Genomic DNA, 22,010 nt, shown 5'->3' with positions numbered 1-22,010 from the left:
TAATTGAATATATATAAATAAAGACGTTAATATTTACTAATAATATTTTGATTTGTTTTAATAAAATTATTTACTCGGCTTACGGAATTTTAAGCATTACTTAAAATTTTAGGGTTAGTAAATGCTTTAATTATTATTATTTAAACTTAAATTTGTGTATAAAACAATTTGAATTATGAATAATTAAAAAACAACATGTTATTTTTAATGAAATATGTTTCAAAATCGATACTGTATATTTGTATACGAGGGTATAAAACAGAAACTGCTGTTAGAGTACGATTTGCCCCTAGCCCTACCGGTAAGTAATGTGTTTATTTATTATTCACTTGAATATTTAATGTGTTCACAAGGTTATTTACATCTGGGTGGTCTTAGAACGGCTCTTTATAATTATTTTTTCGCAAAAAAACACAATGGTACATTTATATTGAGAATCGAAGACACTGATCAAACTAGATTAGTTCCTGGAGCAGTGGAACAGTTACAAGAAGATTTACAATGGTCGGGAATTATAATTAACGAAGGACCTACACAGGGTGGTACTTACGGGCCGTATTTACAATCTGAACGATTGGATATTTATAGGTACTTTATATTTTATTTTCCACATTTTTGTTATTTGTTTTTGGTGTCTATTTAGGAAACAAGTGAAGGTACTATTAGATAACGGATCCGCTTATCACTGTTTTTGCACTGATAAACGGTTGCAACTTTTGAAAAAAGAATCGTTAAGGAAACAAGAGATTCCAAAATATGACAACAAATGTCGTCACTTGAGCAAAGAAAATGTTCAAGCCAATCTTGAGAGTGGAAAACCCTCTTGTATTAGATTCAAAGTTGGTAAACGACATTCCTTGTGATGCTATATCATTATATAGAATAAATTCTAGATCACCGATCAAGAAGAAAGTTTTGATGATTTAATTTATGGCAGAATCGCTTATAATATTTCATTAAATGAAGGCGATCCTGTAATCGTTAAATCTGACGGGTTTCCTACTTACCATTTCGCTAATGTCGTTGATGATCATTTTATGAATATTTCTCACGTTCTTAGAGGCGTCGAATGGCAAATATCCACCACTAAACACATTTTACTTTATAGGTAAGTTTATACTATTATAAAAAAATATGATACGCCACTGGTCAAATAAAGTTTGTAATGTATTGTTTACGTTTGTGGTTATGATAAAAGTTAGGTTAAATCATTGATATATTTCTGTATCTTTATCAATGAGGTAGTATTAGAAAAAAAAGAAATACCATAGAAATCGCGCTCTACACCTGTCAGTTCTAATTAGTAATATTTGTGTTTTTAAAGTACGGGTAACTATATGAATTCAAATTGGTAATTCTATAGATTTTTGATAGACTTATGACAATGACATTTGTTTTAAAAATTATGAATAAATGGTATCAATTTTGTTATTATATATTGTTGAAATTTATATATTCTTCATTTTATTTTCAATGTGGTAACGTTTTATTGGCTTATAAATTTGTTCTAGTATTTATTCTTATAGTGTTACGTTTTATTTTTACAAAGTGTGTACTGGATTTTCGAAATTTTCATATTTTTTAGTTTAGTGATTAAAACATTTGAAATAGATACAAAAATTTTGGAATTTTAGAGCGTTTAATTGGAAACCTCCACTTTTTGGTCATCTACCGTTGCTAATGAATTCAGATGGGACGAAATTGAGTAAAAGACAGGGTGATATTAAAATAAATCATTTTAGAGAAACTGGAATTTTTCCACAGGCTTTAATAAACTTTATTGTTCATTCTGGTGGAGGTTTCACAAAAGATTTAGAAAGAAATGTTAAGCCAAAGTGTTACAGCATGGAAGAATTAACTCAACAGGTATTTATGTATTTCAGGAGATAATAATTTTGTTTATTTTTCAATTAATAGTTTTTTTACAAATAGTATTAAAAAATTTTAAGTTCGATTATTTAAAATCAACAATTTGTTGCATTTTGTGCAATTTCAGTTTGATATCACTAAAATAAATTCACATTCTGGTAAAGTTATGGACGAGAGGTTAATTCAATTCAACAAGTTAGAATTGCATAAAAAAATAAACGATTCGAATGAATTAGAAAAATTAGTGAGAGAAGTTAAAGAATTGTTGAAAGTTGCATTTCCGAAAAGGTATAAACACGAATGTTGGTAGCCATTTTTGGAATTTATTTCGGGTATTTTAGGGTAGAAAATAACTCGATTCAACTGAACGACGATCAAATTAGGGACGTTTTGCGTTGGTCTGCAACGAGAATTAGCAAATTATCTGATTTGGTATCAAAAAAATTTAAATTTGTTTGGTTCATACCGACACATTCTACCGTGATTAATGACGAAATTGAAACTTTGGCTCTTTTAAAATCTCGTTTAGAGAAAAAATTAGACGATGATATGAGTAACGTTAATGTTTTGTTGAAAGAATTTTGTCAGGATCATGGTATCAAGTATAGAGAGTTTATGCACTTGTTGAGATACGTTTTGAGCGGAATTGAGGTAAATCTTCGTTTTTACATTACAATTTGTCATATAAACATCACCCTGTATATATCTAACGAGACGAAATGCGTCAAATTTTTAACGTTTTCAGGAAGGGCCGAGTATAGCAGAAATGATGTCAATTTTGGGTAAAGAAAATACAATAAAAAGATTAGAAATGTATGTAAATAAAACCAAAGTTTGACATAAATATATATTTTTGTAAAGTATACATGTTTTATTTATCATTTGAAATGGGAAAAGTTTTAAAAAAAATTAAATAACATCGATTCATTTCGTTATTTCTAAAATCTGCTTTCTTTCACTCGAAATTACGAAAAATTCAAAATTGGTTACTTTTCTTATACCCGCAGTATACCTTTTAATCACAAAACACTACTGGAGCGTTGACGTCACGCGACGCCATTGTTAGAGCAAGTCATAGATCACATTTCAAACAAAGTTTTAAGTGCATTGATGATCGTATATTAAATACTTTTCAAATAACATTAAAGAACACACACACACAAACTTTGGAAAGTGAACTATAACAATATGGCGTCCGTGACATTACGTTCCGGTTATCTATTTCAATACCTCGTTTAATTGGAATCTTATAATACAATAATCATAACGTTATATCCCTTTGAGAGTATTTTTGCGTGGACAATATATCGTCCTTGTATAATAAATAATATGGAAAAGTAAAATTTAAAATTGAGCGACAAATAAAATCTAATAAACAGAATTATTTAACCAAACATTTTAAAAGTGCGAACTGTGAAATGCTTGAAATGACATTATAGGTTTGTTCTAACAATAAATCTCGAGTCGTCGGACACTAAATTTTGATGATTCCAAATAGACAACTTAATTTTGCATTAAAACAGATTATTAATTTATAAATAATTAGTAAAACCTTATGGACCTTATAATTGTAAATAAAAATAAAAAATTTTTCAACGGTCCAAGAATAGTTCGATAAGTTTGTAGTAACGCGTCTAGCAATTTATGACTGTTGGAACGTACCTATAATTATTAATATAACGTTGCCGGATTCATTCATATATAATTAAATTTACGGAATTAAAGTGAAAGAAAGCGACTGGTGTTTTATATAATAATACATAACGAAATATGTTTGGTCACTAGGAAATCAAGAATAAATATTTTTAAAATTAGTAAATAAAAATAATTGTTTATAATGGCAATCGTTATGATAATTTATTTTTATTTATTATTAGAATTATTACTTCTTTTATATAGATAAATTTTGTTTTTTATAAGTAAACATTCAATTTCGTTAAATAAAATTAAATAATATATATGTAATAAAACAAAAGAAATGTTAAATAATATACCGGCAACACTGTTTAATACACTATGACCGTTGTTTTGAAATGTTCTGAAGGCATTTCAGTGATTGTCAAAAGTTATTATCATTAAAACGAAAGCCATTAAATTTTTCGAATTTATTATTATTCGATAATTATTTTCACACATATTAAAATGCGAAATGTAAAATATTTTGTTTCGTTGGTTCCAACACTTATACTTAATTTTTAAGCGTTTTTTCGGTTTTCTTAACTAAAAAAAAACTACATAGACTCTCATTATATTCAGCTATATTATATCAAGCTGGATAAATTATTATCGTACAATTAAAGAAGAAGATACAATGTGAAAGTTGGACAATTTTACTGATGAAATTACCGAGGCACTCATTGGGAATATCTAGATCTAATTATACTATAATCTGGCCGCTCATTACAGAGAGTAATCACGTGCATAGTGCGTGAGAGAGAAATTGTAAGCCTGAATCACACCATACACAACACTAAAAGGTATTTAGTGGCAAACTTGAATTGAAGTTTAAATGCTTTTTTCAAACTAAAATTTTTATTTGAATTTTAAATACTTTATTTTAATATCATATCATATAAATAATACTTTTATTTATCAATTGGATAACATTCATACATTAAAATCTTCGTTCACTTAGTTAACTACTAAATGTTATACCTACATATTTCACACGTTGCCTTGATTTTTTAAAAAGTATCTATAAATATATATAATTATTATTTTAATCGTAATTTTGTTTTCCCTAACCTTAAATGCATTTTGTCAAAATTCTAAAAGTATTAAAGCAATGACGCGTTTAGAAATGATTGTTCTTCATATTGAATAACGTAAATAGACAGTTTAAATTTAGTTCCATAAATATCACAGCCACTTTTAACAATAAAATTTATTTTAAAATAGAGGATAGTCAATGTATAACATAACTATAATACCACATATTAAAGAATAATAAAAATTAAAGTACATGTTTAATAATGCGCTATTATACAGTCACATAATTCTTACTGTAAAAGCGCATGTTAGAAATGTAGTTTAATTTTTATCAAAGTAAATAAATAACATAATAAAACAAAAGCTTGAAATAATTATTAATATAAAATTTTTAGAATATAATAATATTGAATTAATGTAACGTGCAGCTGTGTGAACTTGACTTTCTCAGACATTGCTTCAGCCAATACGTATCGTTATAAAAGGTACCACTAGCATCCCATGAGCCGATCACGCTCTCACTACCGACCGGCCAGATTATAGATGTAATCGATAAAAAAAATAGAAGAAATTTGTATTTGGAACTATTTCCTTATTTTAGAGTATTGGAAGATTTTAATTCTATATTTAAACTATAAAAAAAATGGTGGCGTTTTATAAGAATGGTATTTGAGTTATTATTATTTAAAATAATTGATTTGAATATTGGTGCATCCAGTGTTTGTGCCGTTAATAATTTCAGTTATGCATTATACGGGAATATGAGGTAATTATTTTAAATAATAAGAATCTATATAGATTTATTTTTATATCGATAATTTTGTTTTTATTCTAAAATTTCCATTTATTCTAATTGCAAGCTATGGAATATATATAACGGGGTGGTTTTTTGATCAATTCCAACTCAAATCGTGTTAAAAAAAATGATATTTAGTATGTACTATAAAGTTTTAAATTTGATTAGTACGTCCTAAAAATCCTATTGATACGAGAGAGGATTATCCAAGTCGTACTAGTTTAAAATAGATAAAAATTTATATAATAGGTACAATATAGTATGTTAATCACAGTTTTAAGGGTTTGTGGAATGAACTCTACAAACTTTTGAAGACGTGTAAAATTTCGAAATTAAAAAAATCCTTAATCTACGAGATAAATATAAATCAAAGTATAAAAATTTTATAATCAACAACAACAAAACGATAAAGTTATTTCGATATATATTTGAGGATTTAACATCCTACTAAAATCTATCTTAAGAACTATGTTACTAATTATTAAAATCTAATGGGAATTTTCGAGAAAGTCATTCTTTGTACTGCGATCGTTCGGATACAGTTCAAAATTCATTGATAGGGTTACAATATAATTTAACTTTCTATTTGAGTCGATTAAAAAAAAACTTATTATATCTTGTAAAATTTTCGTCATTTTTAGACCGATTCTTAACACAATTTTTTGTTCTAACCACATAAACACGTTTAGGAAATAACGGAATTTAAAAAAAATAAATAAAATCCTACCAAAATCAGTTAAAACATCCTTATAGAGTGTATTGATGTTCATCGCTATAGAAGCCAATTTCAGCGCCATCTATTGACACGTGATATTCGCCAATAGCAAACTTCAACGTTTGTAAAGGTTAATGTGATAAGGCGGAACTTTTATACTTACACCGTTGCCATATGTACAGTTTTTCATGAATTTTAACGAACTTTGATATTTTTAACTCAAATTTGTATGTTATTTCACGTTTATTTTGCACTTCAGTAGAGATTGCTAGTAAATTGGCCCATTTAATGTCCAATTTCAGTGTAATTACGTATTTAGAATTATTTAAGAGATAGGTAAAATTGGTTCTTGTGGTAATTGGTCCCTTTTACCAAAAAAAAAAACAAAAAAAAAATGAAATTAGTTTTATATCTTAGCGACTAGATTAACTTCCTCGAAAATGTTTTTTCTCGGATATGCTTTTCAAAAAATAATATTACAAAAAGACAATAAGACATTCATTCTATTATTTACGAGATTGTCCGCGCCGAATAAATTCAAAGCGATTTTTAATTTTTTTTTCTCTCAAATATTTTACGTGAAAGTATGAGTTGCGACGCGAAAAATCGACTAAATCGATTATTTAAGACATAAAATATAAGTAAAAGAACAACATTCATATTATTAAAAAAAAAAAAGAAGACATTATTGTATTTCACGTATTGGTTGAGAAAAAAAATTATCTAAACAAAATATAAAAACAATCAAAACAGATAATAATACCAGTTCAATTAAGAAAAAAATGTATAATTTTGCTTAAGGATACGTAAAAATTATACATACGTAATTTTTGTTATTGATTCGACCCTGTATATAAATCAGTTTTTGAAAATACATCCAGTCCCATAGTTTTGTTCGCTGATAACTGTAATGCTTATCAGAACGTACGGTATATCTCAAATTTTGGAAACATTTCCTTTTTTTTAACGTCAACGAACTACGGAACGTCCTGTATATGGTCATTCTAATTTATACCAGTCGAGCAATTGCATTTAATTCAATAAAATCGCATTTCATCTTCCGATGAGTCATCGTTATTCAACTCACTTTTTTCATCACGTGAGTATCTATCCGATCATAGAGAAATCATAGATGCAATCAATGTCCCGAACAACCGTCCGCGTCAACGAGAGAGATAGAAAATTAGTTAACATAAAACTGTAACATATAGAATAATATTTCTTCGTCTCTCACCGGAAGTTGAACGAACATTCCCACTTGCACCACGCGCTAACCGTTGTACCTCTGCGATCAGAGCACATTAGAAATCGATAATCGGTGCTGCCAAACTGTGCGAGAAGTAGTGGTATTAAATACTTTTATTATTGAATAACTATCGAAATTAAAATAATTATCCTGTATACGAGAAAATATTAGGAGCGCACTGATTTACGAATCATGAAAATATCGATTTTTTTTTCTGTTTAGAGTATTTTATTGACTAACGACAATTATTAATCGACATTTTTTTAATTCAATTCAATTAATAATAGATTTACCATATATTGCTAAAGGGATAAGGTAATTGCTTTTCTAATTTAGAATATAGGTTCTAACATGTTAATACCGTAGCGGTTACGTTTTCAGATTTATTTCCCACCTCTTTATTAGTAGAAATGTTCTGTTTCTGGTTTCTGTAATATAATTGGTTAATTGACGTATTTGGTTCGTACTTCAATATGAAGATGGCGTTACTGACAGACATTTAATTCTATTATGAACAATAGGTATTTGAGTTTGTTTATTCGAAATGTTAATTGTTAGTTGGTGTTGCAGGTTTTCTGTGGTTTTTCTGAAACCTGGTAAAATGGTTTAATACCAACCAAATAAAGGACGATTGGGAATAATGCAACCGCAACTGAAACTTTTTTTGCTTCCTATCGAATAATAATAAACAAAAACAAATGAGGAAAGAATTAAATAAACAAATAAAAAAAACAATACTGAAAATTAATAAAAAAAATGAAATAAAGTTAAAAAACTATGAAATAAAAAATTAAAAAAAATAAAAAAGAAGTAAAAATCAAAATAAAAGAAATAGAGTAAAAACAAAAAAATGAAAATAAATAAAATAAAAATACATAAATGGGCAAAAAAATGGAAACAAGAAAACAAAAATGAATAAACAAAAGAAATCAAAATAAAAAAACTAATAAACAAATTAAAATAAAATAAATAAAGATTAAAAACAATAGAAAAAAGATTAACAAAATTAAAAAATATATAAAAAACAATAAAAAATCGAAATAAAAAAAACAAAGAATCGTAAAAAAAACATGAAAATAAATAAAATAAAATTACGCAAATGAGCAAAAAAAATTTAAAATAAGAAAACAGAAATATATAAAAAATCAAAAAACAAAAATAAAAATAAAAAAATGCCAATAAATAAAAAAAGATAAAAACAAGTAAAAAAAAATTATAAAAAAAATGGAGAAAAGACAAAAAAAAATGAAAATGAATAAAATAAAAATACATAAATGAACAGATAAAAATTAAAATAAGGAAACGAAAATAAAAAAATAAGAATTACAAAACAAAAATAAATAAACAAATAAAAAAAAACAAAAAAATGAAAATAAAAAAAAATAAATGAGAAAATAGAAAAAATGAAAATAAATAAAATAGAAATACACAAATGAACGACGATGAAGACCTGTCGAAATGACAGGGCGTAGTGGAATGTCCTTCTCCGCATTCATCCGCGGATTTATCCGGGGGTGGATGCTTGGAGGGACGGGATTTGGGGTCGATACACGGTGGTTATAAATAATCTTTAAACGTCCCCGGCTAGGGATATAAAAATTTTGATTTGACAACAGTGTTTTTTTATATATTAATATCTACTTTTTTGTCGTAATTTCTTAACTATTTCTTCTACTTTAATAAGGAATGAAATTAGATACCGAAAAGAGAGAGAGAGAGAGAGAAGATAAGACTTTTTCGGTGGCAAAAATGTATTTAAACATCCTTAAAATCTAATTGGAGAAGAATCACAGCGAATGTTGAACAAGTATAACAAATTATAATGAAATATTCGTGTGGTATACTTATTTTTTTGATCATTTCATGGGAGAATATTGATTTTCAATATCATTTTATGAACATTATAATAAAAAAAAAATGATAATTAAACTCGCGTGCATAAAAATCGACTCACTGTAAACTTTAACTACATTACAAGTTCGTAAAATGGATCCCCAAGCCGGTCCTGTCCAGCTACAACGGAAATTTAAAAACTCGGAGAATTCGCGCGGCGCTTTTTAATCGGCGTCCTTCACATTTTTTTATAATTGGCGAAACTCGTTTGATATTTATTTAAATATAATTTTTCTTAGTACCAGGCGGTATATTCACAGTATTTCTTCCACAGAAAATGACAAATATCTCAATAGTGTTCAAGTGGTTTAATGTATAACACTAAAAAAACCGCTCAACTCATCTTGGAACAGACAAAAAGTCCCGTGATTATCGCAAGTAAATCCCCTAAATCATCTACGAATGGTCCAAAACTTGATCCAGCTCATTGGAAAGCACGCGTTTCGTGCAAGATCATCTGAATCGGACCTTGGAATGTTCCGTTTACCGGAAGATACCTCCATGGTAGCGAACCGAACCCCAAGACAGAAGGAAACTGTATGGAAGACTCGGAGATAACTGCTTCGGAAAGCGAAGGGTTTATGGAGCGTGATGTGGGGTGCAATTAAGAAGAGGTTCAACGATTGGTAGATAAATCGAGGAGAATTTTGGTTTGGAAAGATTGTAAAGGAATTTACTTCACGAAGTCACGCACATGCATTGGAGATTTCGGTTTTGGGATTATGGAGTGGCCACCATACAGTCCTAGCCTAAATTTATGTTAATAACTTGTTTACAGTGGGCCGTATCGAAATTATGCCATCGAATTATTCTCCCATATATAAAAATCTAATTATTTATAAACCTTGAGTTAAATCTTTAATTGCTTGTAATATTCTTTTGACGTGTCCGACTTTGGTGACTCCCAAATCTTTCAGATCTCGTCGGGCTAAAGTGAGTAATTCCCTACCTCGTACGTCGTTTTTAACGAAACTTTCGACGTATTCGGCAAGTTGTAATGTTTCCAACCAAGTGGCCACTTCTTGGGTACCCCAAGAAGCCACCTCGTTCTTCTGGCAGTAGTGCAAAGAACCGGAACCTTTGTTGCGGAATTTCAACCAGAAATGCCCTTTGCGTTTGTGCTCCTAAATAAACAACGTGTAAAAAAACATATATACACTGGTAAACACTGTTTTTGTCACACGAACCCCACAAATTTACGCGTGGAAGCCTTCCACATCCCTGTGGTGGTGAATTTATTAAATTATGACTTCGATCTACGTTACTCGGGGGTTGCTCATTGATTCCTCAACAACGAGCTTGAAAGCAGTGTTGCCATAAAACGGAAGCAAATGTCCTTCGGTGACATTGTGCTGATGTGAAAGAGATTTACGAAAACATGAAGTTTCTTCTTGAAATAATGAAATGCAATGAAAATTTTTGGTAATTTTGAGGTTATTTCTCTTTTGCTTAGGTCACAACTTGGTGAATCACTTATACGAGAGTGGGAAAATGAATAAAAACGATTCTTTAATGAACCCTAACGACCATTGTTGCATTTAAAGCTCGGTATGAGGAAAAATTTTGTAAAAAAAAATACGAGAGATTGACGAATAAACTTGTGTTGTGTTAATTTATTGAAACTTTGTTTGGGGCCGTAGTACATTCAAAATTTGGTGTGACAAAAAAATCTTGTTGACCAGTGTAATTAGATCAGTTTTTGGTTAAAAAATTTTCATATTTGCAAGGAATATTTTCGAAAAAAAAAAAAATGAAAAAAGTTCGGTAAAATATTGTGAAATACGAAAAATGTTTTACCTGGTTTTGTACGGCTTGTAAATAGACCAAACTACCGATGGACGTGTCGTAAATGACGCATCTTCTTAATTCTAATTCGGCGTTTGCTAAACTGGCGCTTAATTTGCTCGCGAGATCATCCCTTAATTTCAGTTTGTCCCCTCTGTCGTGTAACAGGGCGCAACTTTCTTCGTACAATTGTTTCACGTCGTTTACTAATTTGGTGAATTCTTCGCGGAGACTTGGACCCGTTAGAAGTTTACCGTTCGGATGCAATTTTTCTAATTCGGTATCGATTTTTTTAGCGAGAGTGTAGAGATCGTTCTGAAATTGATTTTTTTTTGTTGTATCAAAGCCATTTTTGCGGTATTGGTTGTCTGTGAATGTTTGATTCAAAACGTGGCAACATCGCGCGTATCGGCGACTTGTTTCACGATTTTGGTTGTTTTTGAATTTTTGATGATTTTTTAAACCTTTTAAAATGTACATTTTTCCATTCGTTACTGAAATAATTTTATACGTTATATTGCAATATCGAGTGCTTTAGTAACAGTGTAACTGAAGAATTAATAAAAATTATTCATTTTTTCAGAAATTTTGGTTTTTTTAACCATTTTTGATTTTCATTACTCTAAAAATTAATTTGAAGAGAATTTCCAATACGAACATTCCTTTAAAATATATATTTCCAATTTTTACTGAAACGATTGTATACGTGGCAACGTCGCGAATCATTATAAAGAAGAAATCGATTGTTTTAGCCACAGTGTAAATAAAGATTGAGTTAAAAATGATTCATTATTTCAGAAATTCTGTTTTTCTAACAATTTTCCATGTTTATTACTCTAGAAATTAATAAAGAGGAAATTATAATACGAAAATTTCATTTAATTTTCACTGAAATAATTTTACACGTGGCAACCTCGCGATCGTTCTAATTACGATATTGATTTTTTTAGCAAAGATGTAAATAAACATTGAGCTAAAAATGATTCTTTATTATAGAAATTTGTTTTTTTTTAATTATTAAACAATTTTTGATGTTCATTATTCTACAAATTAATAAAAAGAATACTCTTATACGAAAATTTCATTTAAAATATATATATTTCCATTTGTTGCTGAAATAATTTTATACGTGGCAACGTCGCGATCGTTTTAATTACGATATTGATTTTTTTAGCAAAGATGTAAATAAACATTGAGCTAAAAATGATTCTTTATTATAGAAATTTGTTTTTTTTTAATTATTAAACAATTTTTGATGTTCATTATTCTACAAATTAATAAAAAGAATACTCTTATACGAAAATTTCATTTAAAATATATATATTTCCATTTGTTGCTGAAATAATTTTATACGTGGCAACGTCGCGAATCGTTAAATTACGATATTGATTTTTTTAGCAAAGATGTAAATAAACATTGAGCTAAAAATGATTCTTTATTATAGAAATTTGTTTTTTTTTTTAATTATTAAACAATTTTTGATGTTCATTATTCTACAAATTAATAAAAAGAATACTCTTATACGAAAATTTCATTTAAAATATATATATTTCCATTTGTTGCTGAAATAATTTTATACGTGGCAACGTCGCGAATCGTTAAATTACGATATTGATTTTTTTAGCAAAGATGTAAATAGACATTGAGCTAAAAATGATTCTTTATTATAGAAATTTGTTTTTTTTTAATTATTAAACAATTTTTGATGTTCATTATTCTACAAATTAATAAAAAGAATACTCTTATACGAAAATTTCATTTAAAATATATATATTTCCATTTGTTGCTGAAATAATTTTATACGTGGCAACGTCGCGAATCGTTAAATTACGATATTGATTTTTTTAGCAAAGATGTAAATAAACATTGAGCTAAAAATGATTCTTTATTATAGAAATTTGTTTTTTTTTAATTATTAAACAATTTTTGATGTTCATTATTTTACAAATTAATAAAAAGAATACTCTTATACGAAAATTTCATTTAAAATATATATATTTCCATTTGTTGCTGAAATAATTTTATACGTGGCAACGTCGCGAATCGTTAAATTACGATATTGATTTTTTTAGCAAAGATGTAAATAGACATTGAGCTAAAAATGATTCTTTATTATAGAAATTTGTTTTTTTTTAATTATTAAACAATTTTTGATGTTCATTATTCTACAAATTAATAAAAAGAATACTCTTATACGAAAATTTCATTTAAAATATATATATTTCCATTTGTTGCTGAAATAATTTTATACGTGGCAACGTCGCGAATCGTTAAATTACGATATTGATTTTTTTAGCAAAGATGTAAATAAACATTGAGCTAAAAATGATTCTTTATTATAGAAATTTGTTTTTTTTTAATTATTAAACAATTTTTGATGTTCATTATTCTACAAATTAATAAAAAGAATACTCTTATACGAAAATTTCATTTAAAATATATATATTTCCATTTGTTGCTGAAATAATTTTATACGTGGCAACGTCGCGAATCGTTAAATTACGATATTGATTTTTTTAGCAAAGATGTAAATAGACATTGATCAATGTCTATTTACATCTTTGCTAAAAAAATCAATAAAAATGATTCTTTATTATAGAAATTTGTTTTTTTTTTAATTATTAAACAATTTTTGATGTTCATTATTTTACAAATTAATAAAAAGAATACTCTTATACGAAAATTTCATTTAAAATATATATATTTCCATTTGTTGCTGAAATAATTTTATACGTGGCAACGTCGCGAATCGTTAAATTACGATATCAAGCTGTAAATGAATATTGAGCTAAAAATGACTCATTATTTTAGAAATTTGTTTTTTTTATTACTCTAAAAATTAATAGAAAGAAAATTTCATTACAAAAATTTCGTTTCAAATATATAATCACATTATCACTGAAACAGTTTTACACGTGGCAACATCACGAATCTTTAAAATACGATATCGATTGTTTTATGTCATTAACATCTTCAAATATCGAATGATATATTAACAAGTACTTTTAGGTTATGATTCATCAAAAAATTGACATAAAACGAAATACAACTGAATAAACAATATCATGTATATAAAGTATCACTTAAAGGATGTAATTACTTATAAATTTCAATTAATTAATACTGTAATCGTTAATTTTGACAGTTTGTGTAGTTTCGAATTTGTAGCATCTTTCGCTCCACTGCTCCAAATCGTGTTAGTTGTTACCATATAACAATCTTAGGTTGTAACTGAGACGTCAAGCGATGGAGATTATAAATATTGATCGATTCGTCAATTCTAGTTCAATTTTTCATCATCTGTGAGTTATTTATTTATATACACAGTTTTTCACTTATGTGAATCAGTGCATTTTATTGTTATAAATTTCGCCGGCTCACGGCGAACATTTTTTTAATTAATATTTGTGATTCATACTGTTTTTTTAATCAACATTTCTTTTCGAACAGTAACGGTTACGTTTCAAAATTTATTAACTCACATCTCTAGACTACTAGATATTTTATAGTTTCCTGTAATATGGTTAATAATTAACCTATTAAGGACGTACTTGAAAGTGAAGGTGGCGCTACTGATAGACATTTAATTTCGTTATGAAGGTAGTAAATAAGATTGGTCTCTATTTTTTTTTAATAAGATGTAAGTTGTAATTAGGGCTGAAATTACAATTTAAGTTATAAATAAAAATATTTTCGCGTATTAATTATTATTAAATATTATACTTACTTCAAAATTGTAACTAATTGCTAAAATCTTGATCCATTTGGTTAAAGTGGCGATGCATTCAATGAAATTAATTAACAAATGATGTTCCTCTTCGGTGAAAAGTATATCCGGTTCCGCTGACTGTAAGGGTGTATCAAGGAACGTCACTGTCATCTTTTCTTTTTCGATATTCTGAGTTTGCATAGTAGGCACTGCGCCGCTAAACGAATGTTGCCGAATCTTTTCGAAGTTAACCCCGAGGAACGATTTCTCTTGTGACGGCATACTTTGTCTAGTCAAACTCGATCTACCCTTATCGTGAGAAAGTAACGAAGGTCTGTGTTTCAGATCGTGAGATATGGAAGCTCGATGTTTCGCGCCCTGAGCCGATATGCTTTGTCGTTGTTTTTCCTCCCAAGTTTTAAGGGAATTTTCCAACGATCGATTTCTACATAACATTTGCATTCGATTTTTGTGTATTATTCTAATTATACCGGGCGGTTGGATCCAGGCTTCCCCGTCTACTTGTATAGGGACACCCTCGTCACCTTTTTATAAACAAATGTCATTATGAAAAAATGGGATTTTTTTATTGATTTGTTTTGTGATTACCTAATATGCTAATTTGAACACTTTGACATTGCGCGATTCGATGATGTTGTAGATTAATTAATCTAGATGCCGCCATTTGTACTGATCCGAACACAGCAACGACCTCTAGTATTTTATCGTCGAACGAAGGCGTTAAAAATATATCGCCGTCTCTTCTAGTACCCCAGAAATTAATTCCACCCATGAAACTACAAAAGAAAAAATAACTTACACCATTTAAAAATAAATGTTGCGTTATTTTACCTAGGGATGTTTAATATGACGATGCCTTGTAGACTAGGAAGCGGAATTCTTTGTCCGTCACATTCAATTTGAACCCTCTGTTCTAAATTTTTGTAAGTTTTTTGTATGAGCTGTTTGCTGCCGAGTACGCCGTACCACATGTAATTTTTAGCCCTTGATCGACATTTTTCTGGGTGTTCTTCTCTTTTTTGATGAAAATCTAGGGAAATTTTAGCGTCGATGCCGATACCAAAATAGTTGTTCATGACGCAGCGTTCGTAGAAACCCTCGGAGAGTGTTTCATCGGGATCGATAAGGGGACTAACGGCTGCGCATAGAGTGTCTGCGTTAGCTAACAGACATTTACTGATGAACCCTCCGCCAGAATTAACATCTATAATTTTTTAACAATAACTTAAAGCTACACAAAATATCGAAAAAGGCCGTGTCACACGCGACCGCACCGCAAATCGGTCACTTCAACCATTTATTTGATTTTTTTTTTAAATTTACAGTTAATTCGAATTTTTTTGATAAATCGAACTCAAATAATGAATATGATACTTAAGGACGAGTCACACGAGACCGCACCGCAAATTGTACACAATAAGAACTAATTTTTTTTTTAAATTTATAGTTGAATTAAATTTTCGTAATAAATTGAGAATTAAAATGAAATATTAAAATACGTGGCACCTTTAAGTCGATATTTAAGGCCGATTCACACGGGACCTCACCGCAAATTGATCACGATAACGAGTTATTTGATTTTTTTTTTCAAAAATTCATATTTGGGTTGAATTTTCGTAATAAATCGTGAATGGAACTGAAGTAATGGAATACGTGGCACCTTAAAGTTGATATTTAAGGCCGATTCACACGGGACCTCACCGCAAATTGATCACGATAACGAGTTATTTGATTTTTTTTTCAAAAATTCATATTTGGGTTGAATTTTCGTAATAAATCGTGAATGGAACTGAAGTAATGGAATACGTGGCGCCTCTAAGTTGATATTTAAGGCCGATTCACACGGGACCTCACCGCAAATTGATCACGATAACGAGTTATTTGATTTTTTTTTTCAAAAATTCATATTTGGGTTGAATTTTCGTAATAAATCGTGAATGGAACTGAAGTAATGGAATACGTGGCACCTTAAAGTTGATATTTAAGGCCGATTCACACGGGACCTCACCGCAAATTGATCACGATAACGAGTTATTTGATTTTTTTTTTCAAAAATTCATATTTGGGTTGAATTTTCGTAATAAATCGTGAATGGAACTGAAGTAATGGAATACGTGGCGCCTCTAAGTTGATATTTAAGGCCGATTCACACGGGACCTCACCGCAAATTGATCACGATAACGAGTTATTTGATTTTTTTTTTCAAAAATTCATATTTGGGTTGAATTTTCGTAATAAATCGTGAATGGAACTGAAGTAATGGAATACGTGGCACCTTAAAGTTGATATTTAAGGCCGATTCACACGGGACCTCACCGCAAATTGATCACGATAACGAGTTATTTGATTTTTTTTTTCAAAAATTCATATTTGGGTTGAATTTTCGTAATAAATCGTGAATGGAACTGAAGTAATGGAATACGTGGCACCTTAAAGTTGATATTTAAGGCCGATTCACACGGGACCTCACCGCAAATTGATCACGATAACGAGTTATTTGATTTTTTTTTTCAAAAATTCATATTTGGGTTGAATTTTCGTAATAAATCGTGAATGGAACTGAAGTAATGGAATACGTGGCACCTTAAAGTTGATATTTAAGGCCGATTCACACGGGACCTCACCGCAAATTGATCACGATAACGAGTTATTTGATTTTTTTTTTTCAAAAATTCATATTTGGGTTGAATTTTCGTAATAAATCGTGAATGGAACTGAAGTAATGGAATACGTGGCGCCTCTAAGTTGATATTTAAGGCCGATTCACACGGGACCTCACCGCAAATTGATCACGATAACGAGTTATTTGATTTTTTTTTTCAAAAATTCATATTTGGGTTGAATTTTCGTAATAAATCGTGAATGGAACTGAAGTAATGGAATACGTGGCACCTTAAAGTTGATATTTAAGGCCGATTCACACGGGACCTCACCGCAAATTGATCACGATAACGAGTTATTTGATTTTTTTTTCAAAAATTCATATTTGGGTTGAATTTTCGTAATAAATCGTGAATGGAACTGAAGTAATGGAATACGTGGCACCTTAAAGTTGATATTTAAGGCCGATTCACACGGGACCTCACCGCAAATTGATCACGATAACGAGTTATTTGATTTTTTTTTCAAAAATTCATATTTGGGTTGAATTTTCGTAATAAATCGTGAATGGAACTAAAGTAATGGAATACGTGGCACCTTAAAGTTGATATTTAAGGCCGATTCACACGGGACCTCACCGCAAATTGATCACGATAACGAGTTATTTGATTTTTTTTTCAAAAATTCATATTTGGGTTGAATTTTCGTAATAAATCGTGAATGGAACTAAAGTAATGGAATACGTGGCACCTTAAAGTTGATATTTAAGGCCGATTCACACGGGACCTCACCGCAAATTGATCACGATAACGAGTTATTTGATTTTTTTTTTTCAAAAATTCATATTTGGGTTGAATTTTCGTAATAAATCGTGAATGGAACTAAAGTAATGGAATACGTGGCACCTTAAAGTTGATATTTAAGGCCGATTCACACGGGACCTCACCGCAAATTGATCACGATAACGAGTTATTTGATTTTTTTTTTCAAAAATTCATATTTGGGTTGAATTTTCGTAATAAATCGTGAATGGAACTAAAGTAATGGAATACGTGGCACCTTAAAGTTGATATTTAAGGCCGATTCACACGGGACCTCACCGCAAATTGATCACGATAACGAGTTATTTGATTTTTTTTTCAAAAATTCATATTTGGGTTGAATTTTCGTAATAAATCGTGAATGGAACTAAAGTAATGGAATACGTGGCACCTTAAAGTTGATATTTAAGGCCGATTCACACGGGACCTCACCGCAAATTGATCACGATAACGAGTTATTTGATTTTTTTTTTCAAAAATTCATATTTGGGTTGAATTTTCGTAATAAATCGTGAATGGAACTGAAGTAATGGAATACGTGGCACCTTAAAGTTGATATTTAAGGCCGATTCACACGGGACCTCACCGCAAATTGATCACGATAACGAGTTATTTGATTTTTTTTTCAAAAATTCATATTTGGGTTGAATTTTCGTAATAAATCGTGAATGGAACTAAAGTAATGGAATACGTGGCACCTTAAAGTTGATATTTAAGGCCGATTCACACGGGACCTCACCGCAAATTGATCACGATAACGAGTTATTTGATTTTTTTTTCAAAAATTCATATTTGGGTTGAATTTTCGTAATAAATCGTGAATGGAACTAAAGTAATGGAATACGTGGCACCTTAAAGTTGATATTTAAGGCCGATTCACACGGGACCTCACCGCAAATTGATCACGATAACGAGTTATTTGATTTTTTTTTTTCAAAAATTCATATTTGGGTTGAATTTTCGTAATAAATCGTGAATGGAACTAAAGTAATGGAATACGTGGCACCTTAAAGTTGATATTTAAGGCCGATTCACACGGGACCTCACCGCAAATTGATCACGATAACGAGTTATTTGATTTTTTTTTTCAAAAATTCATATTTGGGTTGAATTTTCGTAATAAATCGTGAATGGAACTAAAGTAATGGAATACGTGGCACCTTAAAGTTGATATTTAAGGCCGATTCACACGGGACCTCACCGCAAATTGATCACGATAACGAGTTATTTGATTTTTTTTTCAAAAATTCATATTTGGGTTGAATTTTCGTAATAAATCGTGAATGGAACTAAAGTAATGGAATACGTGGCACCTTAAAGTTGATATTTAAGGCCGATTCACACGGGACCTCACCGCAAATTGATCACGATAACGAGTTATTTGATTTTTTTTTCAAAAATTCATATTTGGGTTGAATTTTCGTAATAAATCGTGAATGGAACTAAAGTAATGGAATACGTGGCACCTTAAAGTTGATATTTAAGGCCGATTCACACGGGACCTCACCGCAAATTGATCACGATAACGAGTTATTTGATTTTTTTTTTCAAAAATTCATATTTGGGTTGAATTTTCGTAATAAATCGTGAATTGAACTGAAGTAATGGAATACGTGGCACCTTAAAGTTGATATTTAAGGCCGATTCACACGGGACCTCACCGCAAATTGATCACGATAACGAGTTATTTGATTTTTTTTTTCAAAAATTCATATTTGGGTTGAATTTTCGTAATAAATCGTGAATGGAACTGAAGTAATGGAATACGTGGCACCTTAAAGTTGATATTTAAGGCCGATTCACACGGGACCTCACCGCAAATTGATCACGATAACGAGTTATTTGATTTTTTTTTTCAAAAATTCATATTTGGGTTGAATTTTCGTAATAAATCGTGAATGGAACTGAAGTAATGGAATACGTGGCACCTTAAAGTTGATATTTAAGGCCGATTCACACGGGACCTCACCGCAAATTGATCACGATAACGAGTTATTTGATTTTTTTTTTCAAAAATTCATATTTGGGTTGAATTTTCGTAATAAATCGTGAATTGAACTGAAGTAATGGAATACGTGGCACCTTAAAGTTGATATTTAAGGCCGATTCACACGGGACCTCACCGCAAATTGATCACGATAACGAGTTATTTGATTTTTTTTTTCAAAAATTCATATTTGGGTTGAATTTTCGTAATAAATCGTGAATGGAACTGAAGTAATGGAATACGTGGCGCCTCTAAGTTGATATTTAAGGCCGATTCTCATGGGACCTCACCGCAAATTGATCACGATAACGAGTTATTTGATTTTTTTTTCAAAAATTTATTTTGGGTTGAATTTTCGTAATAAATCGTGAATGGAACTTAAGTAATGGAATACGTGGCACCTTAAAGTTGATATTTAATGCCGATTCACACGGGACCTCACCGCAAATTGATCACGATAACGAGTTATTTGATTTTTTTTTCAAAAATTCATATTTGGGTTGAATTTTCGTAATAAATCGTGAATGGAACTAAAGTAATGGAATACGTGGCACCTTAAAGTTGATATTTAAGGCCGATTCACACGGGACCTCACCGCAAATTGATCACGATAACGAGTTATTTGATTTTTTTTTTCAAAAATTCATATTTGGGTTGAATTTTCGTAATAAATCGTGAATTGAACTGAAGTAATGGAATACGTGGCACCTTAAAGTTGATATTTAAGGCCGATTCACACGGGACCTCACCGCAAATTGATCACGATAACGAGTTATTTGATTTTTTTTTTTCAAAAATTCATATTTGGGTTGAATTTTCGTAATAAATCGTGAATGGAACTGAAGTAATGGAATACGTGGCACCTTAAAGTTGATATTTAAGGCCGATTCACACGGGACCTCACCGCAAATTGATCACGATAACGAGTTATTTGATTTTTTTTTTCAAAAATTCATATTTGGGTTGAATTTTCGTAATAAATCGTGAATGGAACTGAAGTAATGGAATACGTGGCACCTTAAAGTTGATATTTAAGGCCGATTCACACGGGACCTCACCGCAAATTGATCACGATAACGAGTTATTTGATTTTTTTTTTCAAAAATTCATATTTGGGTTGAATTTTCGTAATAAATCGTGAATTGAACTGAAGTAATGGAATACGTGGCACCTTAAAGTTGATATTTAAGGCCGATTCACACGGGACCTCACCGCAAATTGATCACGATAACGAGTTATTTGATTTTTTTTTTCAAAAATTCATATTTGGGTTGAATTTTCGTAATAAATCGTGAATGGAACTGAAGTAATGGAATACGTGGCGCCTCTAAGTTGATATTTAAGGCCGATTCTCATGGGACCTCACCGCAAATTGATCACGATAACGAGTTATTTGATTTTTTTTTCAAAAATTTATTTTGGGTTGAATTTTCGTAATAAATCGTGAATGGAACTAAAGTAATGGAATACGTGGCACCTTAAAGTTGATATTTAATGCCGATTCTCATGGGACCTCACCGCAAATTGATCACGATAACGAGTTATTTGATTTTTTTTTCAAAAATTCATATTTGGGTTGAATTTTCGTAATAAATCGTGAATTGAACTGAAGTAATGGAATACGTGGCACCTTAAAGTTGATATTTAAGGCCGATTCACACGGGACCTCACCGCAAATTGATCACGATAACGAGTTATTTGATTTTTTTTTTCAAAAATTCATATTTGGGTTGAATTTTCGTAATAAATCGTGAATGGAACTGAAGTAATGGAATACGTGGCACCTTAAAGTTGATATTTAAGGCCGATTCACACGGGACCTCACCGCAAATTGATCACGATAACGAGTTATTTGATT

General features: G+C 30.0%; 2 protein-coding genes across 3 annotated transcripts in view; one reads left to right on the top strand and one right to left on the bottom strand.

The window, feature by feature from the left end:
• Positions 1-91: 91 nt before the first annotated feature.
• On the top strand, positions 92-2,730 carry LOC130894094 (probable glutamate--tRNA ligase, mitochondrial). The gene is made up of 8 exons (XM_057800673.1): positions 92-301; positions 354-588; positions 644-839; positions 894-1,108; positions 1,635-1,866; positions 1,997-2,157; positions 2,211-2,520; positions 2,615-2,730. Exons 1-8 carry the CDS (start codon positions 196-198, stop codon positions 2,705-2,707), a joined length of 1,548 nt encoding a protein of 515 aa, XP_057656656.1. The 5' UTR covers positions 92-195; the 3' UTR covers positions 2,708-2,730.
• Positions 2,731-9,083: 6,353 nt separating this feature from the next.
• Positions 9,084-22,010, bottom strand: part of LOC130894054 (diacylglycerol kinase eta) — a 51,862-nt gene continuing 38,935 nt past the window's right edge. For both annotated transcript variants that reach the window (XM_057800596.1, XM_057800597.1), the window contains exons 17-21: positions 15,575-15,947; positions 15,332-15,519; positions 14,741-15,267; positions 11,026-11,328; positions 9,084-10,352 (exon numbers count right to left, since the gene is read on the bottom strand). In XM_057800596.1, the coding sequence (XP_057656579.1) occupies positions 10,065-10,352; positions 11,026-11,328; positions 14,741-15,267; positions 15,332-15,519; positions 15,575-15,947 (1,679 nt within the window). In that variant the 3' untranslated portion in view covers positions 9,084-10,064. The remainder of the gene's footprint in view (positions 10,353-11,025; positions 11,329-14,740; positions 15,268-15,331; positions 15,520-15,574; positions 15,948-22,010) is intronic.

The sequence above is a fragment of the Diorhabda carinulata genome, chromosome 5, assembly GCF_026250575.1.
Source record: "Diorhabda carinulata isolate Delta chromosome 5, icDioCari1.1, whole genome shotgun sequence".
NCBI classification, from domain to species: Eukaryota; Metazoa; Arthropoda; class Insecta; order Coleoptera; family Chrysomelidae; genus Diorhabda; species Diorhabda carinulata.
The sequence above is the reverse complement of the archived record's forward strand: the minus strand, read 5'-3'. Positions and strand labels throughout refer to the sequence as shown.